The sequence below is a fragment of the Tenrec ecaudatus genome, chromosome 2, assembly GCF_050624435.1.
Source record: "Tenrec ecaudatus isolate mTenEca1 chromosome 2, mTenEca1.hap1, whole genome shotgun sequence".
Lineage (NCBI taxonomy): Eukaryota > Metazoa > Chordata > Mammalia > Afrosoricida > Tenrecidae > Tenrec > Tenrec ecaudatus.
Window position 1 is genome coordinate 32,730,900 of NC_134531.1, and position 14,779 is coordinate 32,745,678.

The window sequence follows — 14,779 nt, forward strand, 5'->3', positions numbered from 1 at the left end:
AGGGTCAGTACGGAGATAGTCATAAAGGTCAGTGGACAGACCTGGAATTATCTATGCTTTTTGTGACTGTTTTTTTTTTTTGCTAGTTGCTATTATTTTTCTTTATGTATACATATATCTTTTCCTCTTTTTATTCAACTTTTTGTTTTGTATTGTCTGTTTGCCTACCTATATAAAATAGGAATGAGAAATAAGCCCGAGGAGAAAGAAACAGGACCAAAGGTTCTGGATGTATTTAGGGAGCAGAGGGGTGGTGGGGGAGTAGTGAGCAAACATCATAGACAGGGGAACAACTAGAATCTGGGGGTATTGGAGCAATAGCAATCTAGCTGAGAGGAAGTACTAAGAGGCAGAAGTAGGATGAGTATGATGGTGGGAAAGGAGGAAGGTAAACGGAATCAGAGAAATGATCTAGGAAGCAAAGCTATGGATAGAGATCTAAGCATAGGTGTTCACTTATGTAAATATATTAATTCATAAAGTACAAGTATTGGCATAGGTACGAATATTTATATGGCAATACATTGAGGGAGTGGATGGACTTGGGGCCTCTGCTCAAGCCCTCCCTCAATACAGATCACTTTGTTCTAACAACCTGGCATTCTGTGATGCTCACCTGGTCAGCATGATTGCTGAAGACAAAGCAGGTACACAGCAAATGTTCTGAAGAAATCTGATGGTGCCCAAGTATCAAAAGATATAGTGTCTGGGTTGTTAAAGGCTTAAAGTTAAACAAGCAACCATCTAGCAGGGAAGCAACAAGCCTACATGGAAGAAACACACCAGCCTGTGCAATCATGAGGTGTTGATGTAATCAGCAGACATCAGAAGACCCAAAACAAATAAACCACAACCCCCCCAAATATTGTTGAGAACAAGGGGGGTAGGAGCAGAAACCCAAGCCCATCTACAGACAATGAGACATCCACTCACAGAAGAGTCACAAGGAAGGGATGAGTCAATTAAGACACAGTATAGCACCAATGAAACACAGTATCCCTCTGGTTCCTGGAGGCTCCCTCACCCCCCACCATCATGAACCCAGTCCTGTATTTGAGTTCTTCCTGCACCAGAGTTTGCACACTGGTACAGAGAAGCGCTCAGGACGCACGGAATCCAGCTCAGATAAAACCCTCAGGAACAGAAATGGGAGTAGCGATAATTGATCATTTATCAAGGGGCCACAAGGATGGGAGAGGGAAGGAAGGTAAAAAGAGGAGCTGATACCAAGGACCCAAACAGAATATAAATATTTAGGAAATAATGATACGTACAAATATGCTTGATACAATTGATGTATGCATTGTTATAAAAGCTTTAAGACCCCCCAATAAAATAAGCTTTTTAAAAGAAAGATTACTGTCAAGCAAACCTTCTGGAACAGTTCTGATCTATAACATGGGCTCAACAAGCCTCCAAATCAATTGGAGGACAATCAGCCATTGCAACAGTGTCCACACACCTTCATTAAACCCTGCCTGGCTCTGTTTCTCAAACTCTGGCCATTAGAGTTTCTTATTTTCAAAGTAAAACTTGAAATTATGGATCTATCAAAGATTTTTTTAAAGAATTAAAACCTCCTGTTAGCCTCTCACTCTCCACAGCCCCCAAACATGCTTGCATTAACATTTTTAGATTATTTCCTCCCTTCCTTTCTCTGCATACATGTCTTTTCCAAAAATAAAAAAAGAGCTCAGTTGCGCGTGTGTACATGTACAGAGCTCTATAACCTAATTTGCTTCACATAAACCTTCAAACACACACTTTCTCACGACCTCCTGGCTCCCATTGCACAGGTCATCTGACAGACCGTGGACATGTGACCTTGGACATGTTGTCAGGGGAGACCAGGCCTCGGAGAAGGAAGGGCATCGTGCTTGGTAATTGTGGGGCATGAAAACCGCAGGCGCAGTGAACAAGAGGAAGGCCTCAGGAGGTGGATGGACACACTGGCTGCAACAATGAGCTGAAGCAGAGGAACAATTGTGGGGATGGCGTACGACTGTGCCATCTTTCGTTCTGTTGTGCATAGGGCCTATGGGTCCGACACAACCCCGAGGACCCCAACCACCACCACCACCGCCACTGTACAGATTGTCCAGGATTCCCAGGCGGTTTTGCCTACTTTCACCACCAGGAGGCTCTAGTCCAAGTGGACACCACAGAGCCTGAGTTGCGATGGGGTAGAAAAGACTGGAGACCCAGGCTGGGGTGATTCTTCCACAGGCTGTTGAGTGCCGGGGGTGGTGGGGGTGGTCTAGCCAGGTGTCAGACGACTGTGGCTTCATCTGTCTCCAAGGGACCTTCCTGTCTTTACTTCCAATTTTACACACTCTCTGATCAACCAAACCACTTAGGCTGCCTCTGTGGCTTGGTTTGTTTTAAATGTTTTTGATCTCTGTTGCCATTAAATGTGCAAATCTCTGTTGCTAAAACTATTCTCTCTGCTAGCAATATTCTTCCCACCACCCATGCAAATCCTAGCCATCGTTGAAGTCAGCGCTCACAGGCTACCCGGTTCGGGAAGCTTCCCTGGATTTGCAGACGCGCCATCGCTGTCTTGTTGGAGCAGTCACTATCATGCCACTTCCCGAAGTCATAGAAACATGCCCCACGCCCGCCCCGTGACCTGTCACTGACAGCCCCAACGGCAGTCTCTCAGTGCCCACTCCTACTCCCCTCCCAGGCCACACTTTCCCTGGGCTGCCCTCACCAATGTTCCATTCCTGCAAGATACAAACCCGCTGCCATCCAGTCGATGCAGACGAACAGCAACCCCACAGGGTTTCTGTGACTGTCAACCTTTAGAGGAGCAGCCAGGTTTTTATTTCTCCAGTAGGGTGGCTAGCTGGTGGGCTTGAACCACTAACCCCTTGCTGTTAGCAGTCCAGCACCTAACCCACAGTGCCACCAGGGCTCCTTCCTGCAAGGCAATGGGCTCCCATATGGACCTGGCTAAAACTTTCTTCAAACTGAACTGCAAATGGCTAAGCTACTAATTTAAAAGTTTGCAGCTAGCCTCCACCCCTGGGGACCAGTTTCCAAAAGGTCACAACCTTTGGAAGGCCTATGATGTGTGGCTCTACTATGCCACTCAGGATTACCAGAAGCGGAGATCAACTCTACAGCGATGGATTGTTCGCTTTGTTTCTGTTGTATACTGACTGACATGGTAGCCAAAATAAAAAGACTGTCTGCTCGCTTTAGATGTACAGCCTCAATAGGGTCACTAAAGGGTCACTATAGATGGGAACTCCCACTTATCTGTCAGTTTGTCTGTGGTAGCTGGTGTGGTGCGGTGGTGCTGGAAGTTATGTCACTGGTATTTCAAAAGCCAGCATGGTCGCCCAAGGTGAACAGTTTTTAGCAGATTCCAAAGTAAGAGCAGACTACAGATCAAAAGTAGGCTATCCACTTTTAAGGCATTAGCCACTGAAAACCTTATGAGGAGCAGCAGAACATCTGTAGCAGAAAATACAGTGCAGAAAATGAGCCCAGCTGTTGGAATGCACACAAAATATGGCTGAGAAAGAGCTGGATTTTAAAAACAGAGCCAACCTTAATGACATGGAAGGAGCAACTTTACTGCATCTTCTTTTGCTGATGGAGCATGACTCAAAATGAGAAGAAACAACTGTAAAGTCTATTAATAATCAAAAATTGGAATGTACTAAGCATGAATCTTGGAAAATTGGAAATCATCAAAAATGAAATGAATACATAAAGAATGATATCAGAGAATACCAGAGAAATGTTTACTTGTGTTTTATTGATTATGCAAAAGTATTCAGCTACCTAGATTACAACCAACTACAGAGAACATTTGTGAAGAATGAAAACTCAGAACACTTCATTGTGCTCATGAAGGACATTTACATGGGTCAAGTGGCAGTTTTGCAAACAAAATAAGGAAATCTTGAATGGTTTAAAATCAAGAAAGGTTTGTGTCAGGTCATATCCTTTCATCATGATTATCTGATATAAGAAACTATAAGAAGGAGGACATGGCATCAGGATTGGAGAAAGGCTTATTAACAACCTTCAATAATACAACCTTACTTGCTGAAAGTAAGGAGTACTGGAAACACCTGCTGATGAAGATCAAGGACTGTAGCCTTCAGTATGGATTACAATTCAGTGTAAACAAAATCAATAGTCCTCACAACTTGACCAATAAATAACATCATGATACACAAGTGAAGACTAAAGTGATCTAAGATTTCATCTTCCTTGGATCCACCATCAATGCTGATGTAAGCAGTAGTCAAGAGATCAACTGACGCATTGCAGTGGGTAAATCTTCTCCACAAGAACCCAGTAGAGTATTGAAAACCAAGGATATTACTTTGAAGACTAAGGTGCATTCTACCCAAGCCAGGGCATTTTCAATTTCCTCATATGCATACAGATGTTGGAATAAGAAAGACCTGAGAGAATTGATGCACTTTAATTATTGTGCTGGTGAAGAATATTGGAAGTACCATCGATTACCAAAAGAACAAAGAGATCCATCTTGGAAAAAGTATAACCAGAATATTCCTTAGAAGCAAGAGTGGAGGGATTTCTCAAGTACATTGGACATGTTCTCAAGAGAGACCAGTCCCTAGCAAAGCATGCTTGGAAAAGTAGAAGGGCAGGGGAAAAGAGGAAGACCAGTCACAAAACAGACTGACACCATGGCTACAACAGTGGACTCAAACATAATTGTGAGGATGTCACAGGACCAGGCAGTATTTCATTCTATTGTACATAGTGTTGCGAAATCCAAACCGGTTTGATGGCACCCAATGACAAAAGCTGGAATTGATTTGATTAAACTGGCCTTGAGTCTGGTTTGGTTTGGAGAGTAATATAAAGTACCTTATATACTCAAATATAAGCCAACCCGAGTATAAGTCAAGGTACTAATTATTACCTGGGAAACCAGAAAAACTGACTGACTCAAATACAAGCCTAGGGTGGAAAAATGCAGAAGCTATTGGTGAGTTTCAATAATAAATACAAATGAAAATAAAATTACTAAAAATTGAGACATCAATGGGGTAATGTATTTAAATATTTATTTTAAATAAAAAACATAAATAAAAGGACAACAAGTCATTTAACATCAGTAAACCAGCACAGTAAGTGGAAAATAGGTTCAACAACAACAATAAAGTATCAACAATGATACCTTAAGAGGACTATTCCCTGAGCTCAATCAGCAACCAAGCTAAAATGTAAAGAGTTAAAATCCTTCAAAACTGGTTTCCTATACACAAGAATATATGGTACCTTCAAAGTCAACAAAACAAAAGTCAAGTTCACTATGTTTGTTTGAGAGTTCTGTTGGAGTAGAGATTTGTGCTCAATCTATGTTTGTGCTTAGAGCATTGAGCCTTCTGCTGGATTCATAAAATATTATAACAATACCAAAACCTAACACCTTATACAATGCAAGACACCACACTTGTGTCTATCACCACCTGTGAAAACAAGAAAGAGCAAATAAAAGATCAAGAGCAAGAATATGCTTTCCGAGTGAAGACGAAGGTGGTTGCACCTTTACCTGTCCAGGACAAGCACTGTTTTCCTCTCCCTCCATTGCCAGGCCCGGGCTTCCTCGGCCGTTTTTCACTTTCTCAATGGAGCCGTGCTCATGCCTTTTGACTGAGGACAGCAGCGGGTCCTGAGGAGCTGGCTGTGGGGGAAAGTCCCCTGTGCCATCTCTGAGTGGGGATTCAGGAATACTGCACAGGTGAATAGTAACACACAAGGTAAGCACCAAGGCAGAGAAGACGAACATGACCTGAAATTCCGTGCCTAGCACTCTTCCCAGTGGTAGGTGGGTCCAATCTATGGCTCCCAGAATGTAGCCCAGGGCACCTCCAAAACCTGAAAAAGCAAGAAAGAGCTGTATTAGCATTTGCAACAAGCCATATTCCTTTTCCATTGTGTATAGGCCTGCCCCTTCAGTGGGAAAGCCTGCCTTTTCAGTGGGAAAGCCCTCCCTTCACAATAAAAGCAGCCTGAGTGTGACCGGAGAAGGAATACAGTGAGAGTCTTTGAGATCTGGCGCCAGGCAGCTTGGGTTCAAGTTCTGCTGAAGCATTTGCTTACTGTGTCATCTTGGACGTCCTCATTTATACAATGGGGTTGTAGGGAAACCTACTTACTTGTCCAAACTTGCTGCCATCAAGTTGATTCTGATTCCTACTGAGCCTCGAGGACAGAGGATGATTTCTGAAGTTGAAATCTTTGTGGGAACAGAAAGCCTCCTCTTCCTCCCTGACATACTAATGAGGTCATAAATCAAAACTGAAAGGTGCTCAAAATAATACAAGACCCATAGTTTAAAAAATAAGTAAATAAATCCAGTCATCTAGTCAATTAGGACTCATGGCAATTAGGACTCATGGCAACTCCCTGTGTTGCAGAGTAGAGCTGCCCCATAAGGTTTTCTTAGCAGTAAGTTTTATGGAAATACATGGCCAGGCCTCTCTTGTGTCATCCTCCTTTGGATTCAGGATCTAGGAAAGACCATCTGCACCCTCAGGGACCTAAGGCGCACAGTGCTCTGCAGCGCTTAGTGGCTATTGCCGATCAGGGGTGGCATTTCCTAACTGCACTCTCCACCATGCTTTTTCAGTGAGAGTCCTGGCCTGGGGGAGTCCCAAAGAAAATGAGTTTCTGGCAGCAATAAGATAAAATTATTTATATTGTTATTTGTCTATTAAGACATTTCCCAGGAAAATGCAAGCTTCCAGAGTCTGGAGTCTGTCTTCCTTCCACCATTAGGAGCCCAAGGTTCTCAGCTGATGGCCACAGGAAAAATAAGAACAAAAATTTGAGCATAAATTGTTTTGAGCTCCTATTATCAGGGGACCAGACTCCTCTATGAAGTGTTTCTGTCCTTGTTTTCTCTGCAGATGATTAAACATGCTGTCACTTCAAGGACACAGGAAAGGGCCCCTCAAAACTGACCCCCCACTATGGTCTAATATCTGTAATCCCACTATCAACCGGTCATTACTGGGTTTCTATTCATACAGGCAAGTCCTCTTGGTCTGGGCATTGGTCTACTCAATGGCTAAGAAAACGGTACCCCTCAGACAACAGGGACTTCTGGGAACATGAGGCCAAAGTCAGGGGACAGCATGGGGTGGAAGGATAGCTAAGAAAGTCAGGAAGCAGGTCAAACATATTGCCTACCTCCACCACCAGCTGTGCAGGGTTGTTTCTCCAACAGAAAGCTTTGTCTGCTAACCTCCCATCATGCAATGCCAAGCACAACTGCCTACCTGAATAGGTCATTGGATGTTTGTATCTTTGTCTGATGAGTAATGTGTCTACTTTATTTCCCAGCTAGAGACAGCATGACCACCCACCAGGGAATCAAGGAAGGAAACAGAACTTAAGGCATTCTTTATCTGCAACCCTTGGCAGAGGGCTGTGGGAGTTCAGGGGTGGAATTGGCACCTTCCACGTGAGAGACTCAGGGTTAGTTCCTATCCAATGCTCCACACATCTGTCCATGGAGGTTGGTGTGTTGCTATGACAAGGAATAGGTTTCTATGGGGCTTCCAGTCTAAGTCAGACTAGGAAGCAAGGTCTTACCATCTACTTCTGAAAACCAACCAATGATGACAAGTCTATGAACAATGGTCTGATCTGCAACCTGACTTGGGATGACACCGGACCCTGGAGGCCGAACATATAGAAAACCAAGCTGCAGGTCACCAATACTCAGCTTACAGCCTGGAGACACAAGCAGGTCTGTCATTTCCTTAGATTTACGAAGTACCTTTCCTCGGACAATTTAGTGAGATGATTTGTTTAATACATCAGCCAGTATTTTCACCCACCCACCTTCCTCCCAGTATTTTGGACTGGATCCTGCCTTTTACCCAAACTGGGCAGGATGCTTCCCTGCTTCAGGGATAGGATGCGGCAGCATAAAACAGAGAAACCAGAATTGAGGGGACCAGTCCTGCCGCGTGACGTCAAAGACAGAGTCGAACGACGCCTGGCCCGGCTTCAAAGAAGCTGGATGGTGGGAGTTGGCTGCCCAAACCCGCTCTCGACATGTATTTGGACTTGTTTGATTGGCCTTGCCATAATTATTTGGAGTGCTTTTGGGCAAGATTCTAAAAAAGTTTATCATCCAGTTTTTCCCTTTCCTTATCTTGGTTACCGCATAGCGGGCAGAATAGGGCATCCCCCTCCAGGAAATAACCCAAAGAGAAATAGAGTTCCTGGCCCTGATTAACCTTATACAGGGACTTACAATGAAAATGGCATAAGAATAGTTAACAACGAAGGTGTACAATTTCCTTTTAGTAGTTTAAGTTTTATGGAACGGTTAGCAAGAAGAGGGCCTCTGTGATGTTTGAAGTCTACTGAAGCAAAGCTACCTATTGTGAGACAACTCATGCCTTGGTACAGAAAGACTTTTGGGAGTTTAATTTATGGGAACTTACTGAAAAAGTAAGAACAAGGAATGAAAGCCTTAGAGGAACAGCCTAAGAAAGAACAGCCAACGCCTGTCAAGTAAATTTTGATAATGAAATGTATTAATGCTTTATTGATTTCATAGTTAGAACAATGCACCCTAGTTGGATGAAGTATGCTCAGTTATTGTTAGAAGGTTTATGTTTATCACCCTTGTAGGAGAATGTTTTAGTTTCAAGATGTACTAATTTTTAACCAAGAATCATGATGTGATTGATGTAACTTGTTACGGTCTTGTGGCCTGAGAATTTCCTAATGTATGATCTCAGACCATAAGCTTTAAGCCAAGAAAAAGAATATATAAGTTGAAGCTTTGCATGAATAAAATTGGAGCAGTCACCGCAACCTTTGAGTTGTGTGATTTCTGTCTCCCACTCGTCGAAGCCTTACCCACCTAGCGGGGGACCCGAACCCACTGCGGCTGGACCGCGGCACAGAATGCCTTTCTTTGCTTCTGGATTTCAAAAGCACATCAGCTCCATGGGGGCTTGGGGGTGGTGGTGAACCCATGGCACAGGAAGTAGATTGAGTGGCAATGAGACATGACGCTCTCCAGCTGGAGGGAGTGTCCATAATGGATGCACATGTACCGGTAATTTCCTAAGGCAGTGGTGGTCTTGTTTCCTGTTCCTTTTATCTAGCTGGGCTGGAGTGGAACTCTACAGAGGCATCCGGGAAGCAAGAGTCAAGGAGCCAGAGACTGGTAACTCATTTCCTGAGTAGCAAGACTTCAAGGAAGAAAGGTCAAGACACATGAGCTTATTGTATGTTGGGCTTTATTTGAAGTCCTGACACATATCAATTCATCCAGTCCTCGTGACAACTCTTTGAGGAAAGTACTAACGCCACCTCAATTTTAGAGAAAAGGAATCAAAACAGAGAGAGCTTGGTGTTTACAGGCTTCCTGGAACACTAACATGGTCACGGGAGAGGATGTGGCTGGGAGGAAGCCCAAGCACCTTAGGGTAGTGAAGGAGTCTTGCAGACAGGAATGGGAGATCCCTCCGTTGTGACCAGCTCAGCCTAACCAATTAGCTCATGAGTGTCTCCGTAAACCAGCATGAACCCAAGCCAAGCCAGTGGCCGCTGAGTCCACTCTGACTCACGGAGGCTCTCTGTGCATCACAATGGAACTAAGTGCACTTTTAGTGACCGTGGTCTTTCGAAAACAGGCCACTCTCTCTCCTTCTGACACACCAGAGGATGGACTTGCATCATCACCCTCTCCATTGGTCATTGAGTGCTGAACCATTTGCCCTTACCCAGAGACTTTCCAGAACGAACTGATGACACTAAAAATGAAGGGCCCTCCCACCCCAACAGCCTTCACCACCCCAACAGCCTTCACCCTGTAAATCCCTCAGAACTTCCAGGCAGCTCTTGAAGAAAGATGTGGGAGGACATTCTGAATCGACTTAAGTTTTTACCATCCTGGGGCGATCAACTCAAAACAGAAGCAGTTCAATTCATTTATGTTTGTGGTTTGGGATTCACACTCCTTTGGATACAAAATTTGGGGCAACAGTTTCATCTGAGAATCAGCAGCTGCTCTGAGCTAGAAACTGTGAGAATCAGCTATGCTATAAGCTAGAATCCAATGCTAAAATCATATTCTCTTCACGTTCAACAAAGGAGGTCAAGACCGGGTGGGTGTGTTCCCAGAGGAAGCCTGGCACTGTGATGGCAATGTGTGTCCCTGCCGAGAGCTGTTAATGTTGCCCTAATGGGTCCAACGCACTAATAGCTCCCATTGAGCAGTTTCCTTATTATCCCGTAATTATATGAGAGCAACTCTCTCAATTTGAGCAGATCAATGACGATTGCTCCCCTAGATGAGATTAGGGTTTTGAAACTTTCCATTTCCTGACACAGCTCATGCCAATCTGACTTTTGTTTCTTCTGTGTGCTTAATAATTAGAAATGATTGCAAAATTAAGTCACGAATTGGCCTGACCCTGGAACTTCTGTGACTACCTTGAGTTGTCTGTAAGTCAGATATTTCTTACATTCTGTAAGGAGTTCATTGCTCTCTAAGGTAAATTACCTGAGTGCTTTTTTACAAAAGGCTTCAACTCCTACCCCTGGTAAGCATGGATCGCAGGGCCCATTTGCTACAGAGCAAATATGCTTAGGAGGAGGAGCTGAGTCAGACAGCCTGATGTGCTACTTACAAGGTCTCATGGCCCCGGCTTGCTCTAGCCAAGACGGCAGTGGCCAGATTCAATAAGGTTTTTCCAAAGGAACACACACACACACACACACACACACGTGTGGGGTTCGGCGTGCACATAAAAGCACTTGCACCCATGGCCACCTTGAGTTAACAGAGGCTGGAGCCCCTGAGTTCATCTCATCCCCTTCATCTCCAGAAGCAGACGGCTGAGATGTAAGTTGTAAGATGTCTCAGAAGCTCCTGGTGAGATGAAGGGTAGCAACACAAAACAAAGATCAACTTGGTGGCACTTCTTACATGAGCTCTGCCTGGTCCACCCCACCATTTCCTCTTCCTCTCTGGAATCTTGTCCCAAGGAAATGCTCTACACTGAAGTCTCTTCCAATGTCAACTTTGAGGGAAATCTAGACTAAGAGGAGCCATGTCATGGGTTGGCTCATTGTTGATTAGTTGGTTGATGTTTGCCCTTGGGCTACCAGTTAGACACTTCCCTTCTCAGCTATATAACTTTCTCACAGGTAAAACGAGGATGATAAAAGATTTATTCCACAAGTATCTGTTGAGCACCATCCATATCCAGGAACTCTTCTAAGGACAGGGAGCCCACGAGGCACAACAGTGGCAGACTCAGCTACTTACCCAACAAGGTCAGTGGTTTGAACCTACCCAGAGCCTCCAAAGGAGAGAAGACGTGGTGATCTGTTCTCATGAAGTCAAGAAAAATACTCTATGGGGAAATTTTTCTCCATCCTATAGGAAACCCCAGTCTGAATGGACTCCATGGTACAACAGAGAAACAAAACAGTACATGTGTCTAAGAAAATATAAAGGAAGTATATTGTTATTGTTGCTATTTGCTAGATGCCCTCGGAGCTAGTGACTCTTGGTATGTTAGTCTGGGTAGACTAGAGAAACAAATCCATAGAGACTCATATGTGTAGAAGAGAGAGTTTTACATAAAGGGTAGTTGTACATTAAGAAAACATCCCAACCCTGTCCAGTCCAAGCCCATAAGTCTGATATTAGCCCATATGTCTGATACCAATTGATAAAGTCCTCTTCAGACTCATGAAACACATGCAATGACACCAAATGCAGGAAGATCACAGGCCAGTGGGTAGAAAATCCTTGGATCCAGTGGTTTTGTAAGCATCTCAGCACTGGCAGGGGTCTCTACAAGACTTCTCCCATTTCAGGGGCTGCATCAGGGTAGGTCCATGTGGCTTCTCCAGCTCAGGGCACTAGCATAGTTCTATGTGTCTGGTCAGCTGCAATGTCTCCCAGGGAATTATAAATTATAAAACTTTGCAGCCTCAAAAAGTCAGAGAAGTAGTTACACTTTGTCCAGAGGGTTACTATAAGTCAGAATTGACAGGATGGTGATGTGTTTGAGTAAGTCAGGATTTGAATGAGGACAGGCTTTCCCATCATGCCTCATTCTGGCCTCCTTCTGATGGAGAAAGCTCAAGTGCTGTGGACTGAACTGTGTTTCCTAAAAGGTAATAGGAATTCCTAGCCGCTGTGCCTGTGAAAGTGACTGTTTGGAAATTGGACCTTCGAAGATGTCAAGGTCAGTTAACATTTTAGTGGTCAACTGCCATTGAGTTGACTCCCAGACTCAAAGCTATTCCATGCATAACAGAACTAAGCACCTCCCCGATCTACATCATCCCCATGGTTGGTTGTGGATCAAATAAACCATTGGGTTTGACAAAATAGTTTGTCAAACCTTCCTTCTTAGGTTGTCAGCCTCCACTAATAGCTTCCATTTCTAAGACAGTTTGGCCTGGAAGCTCTACATCATGGTAAAACGCAAGCCTCCACTCACAGATGAGTAATGATAGCACATGAAGTGTGTTGACCAAGAACCTTGATCTCCCACACAAAACCACGTGTGCTTCCTTTATCAGAGTGAGGTGCCATTAATCCCACCTGGATGGAGTTCTTATAAAAGAAGAGAAGAGACACAGAGTGACGACTGAGGAAAGACCTCGGCCATGGGATGAGAAAGTTATGCTGTATCTGCTACAAATACAAGCACAGTGCACATGGGACTACAAGAATCCAAGAAAGTTCACAAAAGATCTTCCATTAGAATATGCCCTGCCAGCACCCCGAACAGACTTCTAGTTTCCAGAACTGTGAGACAGTGCATTTCTGTGTTCATCAACCACATACTTTGTATCGTTTTCTTATGACACTGTATAAGTGTGGGTACTTTGAAGAAAAAAATCCACAGAAACTCATGTATAGGAGAGACTTTTATATAAAGGTTAAGTGCTCATAAAAAAAACCCATCCAAAACCAGTGCTGCCCAAACCCACAAGTCCAACATTAACCCATATGCCAACACCAATCCACAAAGTCCTCCTCCATCTCACAAAGCACAGACAATGATGCCGACTGCAGGAGGAAAGTCAAATCAGTGAATGTGTAAGCATCTCAGCACTGGCAGGGGTCTCCATACGGCTGCTCCAGCACCCATGGCTGCGTTGGCGTAGGTCCATGCGGCTTCTCCTCAAGGATGTCTTTTAGAAAGTGAACCATGCCAGCTGAAGCAGGGAACTGGCTAAGGCAGCTGCACCCTGGTCCAACCATCACAAAGCAAGAGACCCGAGAACTCAAAAGGCGAGGCTCACTGAATCATTTATCCCCCCGCCCTTCAATTAACCCCACATGTGTTTATCGGCCAGGTTGGCACAATAAATGAACTACCTCCCACTCCTAAGAAACAACTATACATTGGCAGCAGCGGAGGGCTTGAAGCAATTGCTGATGGAGATTAAGGCATGGAGCCTTCAGCATGCGTGACAGCTCAGTGTTTCGTTCTGCTGTGCACAGGGCTACTGCAAGTCAGAACCGACACAATGGCACCAACAACCACAATGACAGCAAGTGGCTCTTGAATGTAGAGACGCTAAAGGGAAAGAAATTATGAAGTAAAACAGCTGAACAGAAAATGCCCAAGGACAGTTTGAGGAGACAGGGTAAAGTATTATAAAGAAATGTGCAATGACTTGGAATTAGAACATCCAATAGAAAAAAATTCACACAGCATATAGGAAACTGAAAGAAGTGAAGAAAGAAAACTCAATATTCAAGGATTCTATGGGCAATATATTGGCTGATGCGGTACATTTCAAAAGAACAGGGAGGTTCTTTTGAAAGAGTCACTGTATCTAAAAGAATTGGTTGACACACAGAAGTTCAAGAGGTAATCGTTTATGATCAAGAGGAGATGGAGCACAAGGAAGAAATCCAAATGGCACTAAAGGCATTCGCCAAAAATAAGGCTCCAACGATGGACAGCATTCTAATTAAAATGTTTTCCCAAGCTGTTTCAGCCATGGAGGCACTCAATCCTCTATGTCCAGAAATGTGGAAGACAGCTACCTGGCCAACCGACGGGAAGAGCTCCTTTGCACGCGCATTCCAAAGAAAGGAGGCCCAACAGAACGCAGAAATTACCAGCGTACCATTAATATCACATGATGAAAATTCAAAATCAATTCCAGCAGTATATCAAGAGGAAGTTTCCAGAAAATCGAGCCTAATTCAGAAAAGGTCCTGGAAAGAGAGCTGTTGTTATCGATTTTGGATGTATTTTTTAAGATCATTTTATTGGGAGCCCTTACAGCTCTTGTAACAATCCATACATCAATTATATCAATTTGTACATATGTTGCCACCATCATTTTCTAAACATTAACTATTTGAGCCCTTGGTATCAGCTCCTCTTTCCACCCCACCCCCTGTGACCCCTTGATTAACTATAAATTATTATTATTTTCCTGTCTTACACTGACCACTGTCTCCCTTCATCTACGTTCCCCCACCCCATGATCTCCCCTCCCTTTCTTGTATTGCTCTCCCATTTCTGTTCCTGAGGGGTTATCTGACCTGAATTCCATGTGTGTCATGAGCTCTTATTTGCACCAGTGTACATGCTCCAGTCTAGCAGGAGCTGAAAATCAGGCCTGGAGTTGTGATAGTGCCCTGGTTGACTCATCCTTTCCTTGTGACCCTTCTGTGAGTGTATGTCCTATTGGATATCAGATGTATCTTGGCTAAAGCCAGATAATACCAGAAAGAGATTTGTGTTTATTTGTTTTGTTG

At 44.0% G+C, this 14,779-nt stretch overlaps 1 protein-coding gene across 1 annotated transcript in view; it reads right to left on the reverse strand.

Moving 5' to 3' along the window:
* SLC45A2 (solute carrier family 45 member 2) overlaps positions 1-14,779 on the reverse strand; it is a 57,183-nt gene that overhangs the window by 27,268 nt on the left and 15,136 nt on the right. The window contains exon 3 of the mRNA XM_075542998.1: positions 5,549-5,874. Coding sequence (XP_075399113.1) covers positions 5,549-5,874 — 326 coding nt within the window. The remainder of the gene's footprint in view (positions 1-5,548; positions 5,875-14,779) is intronic.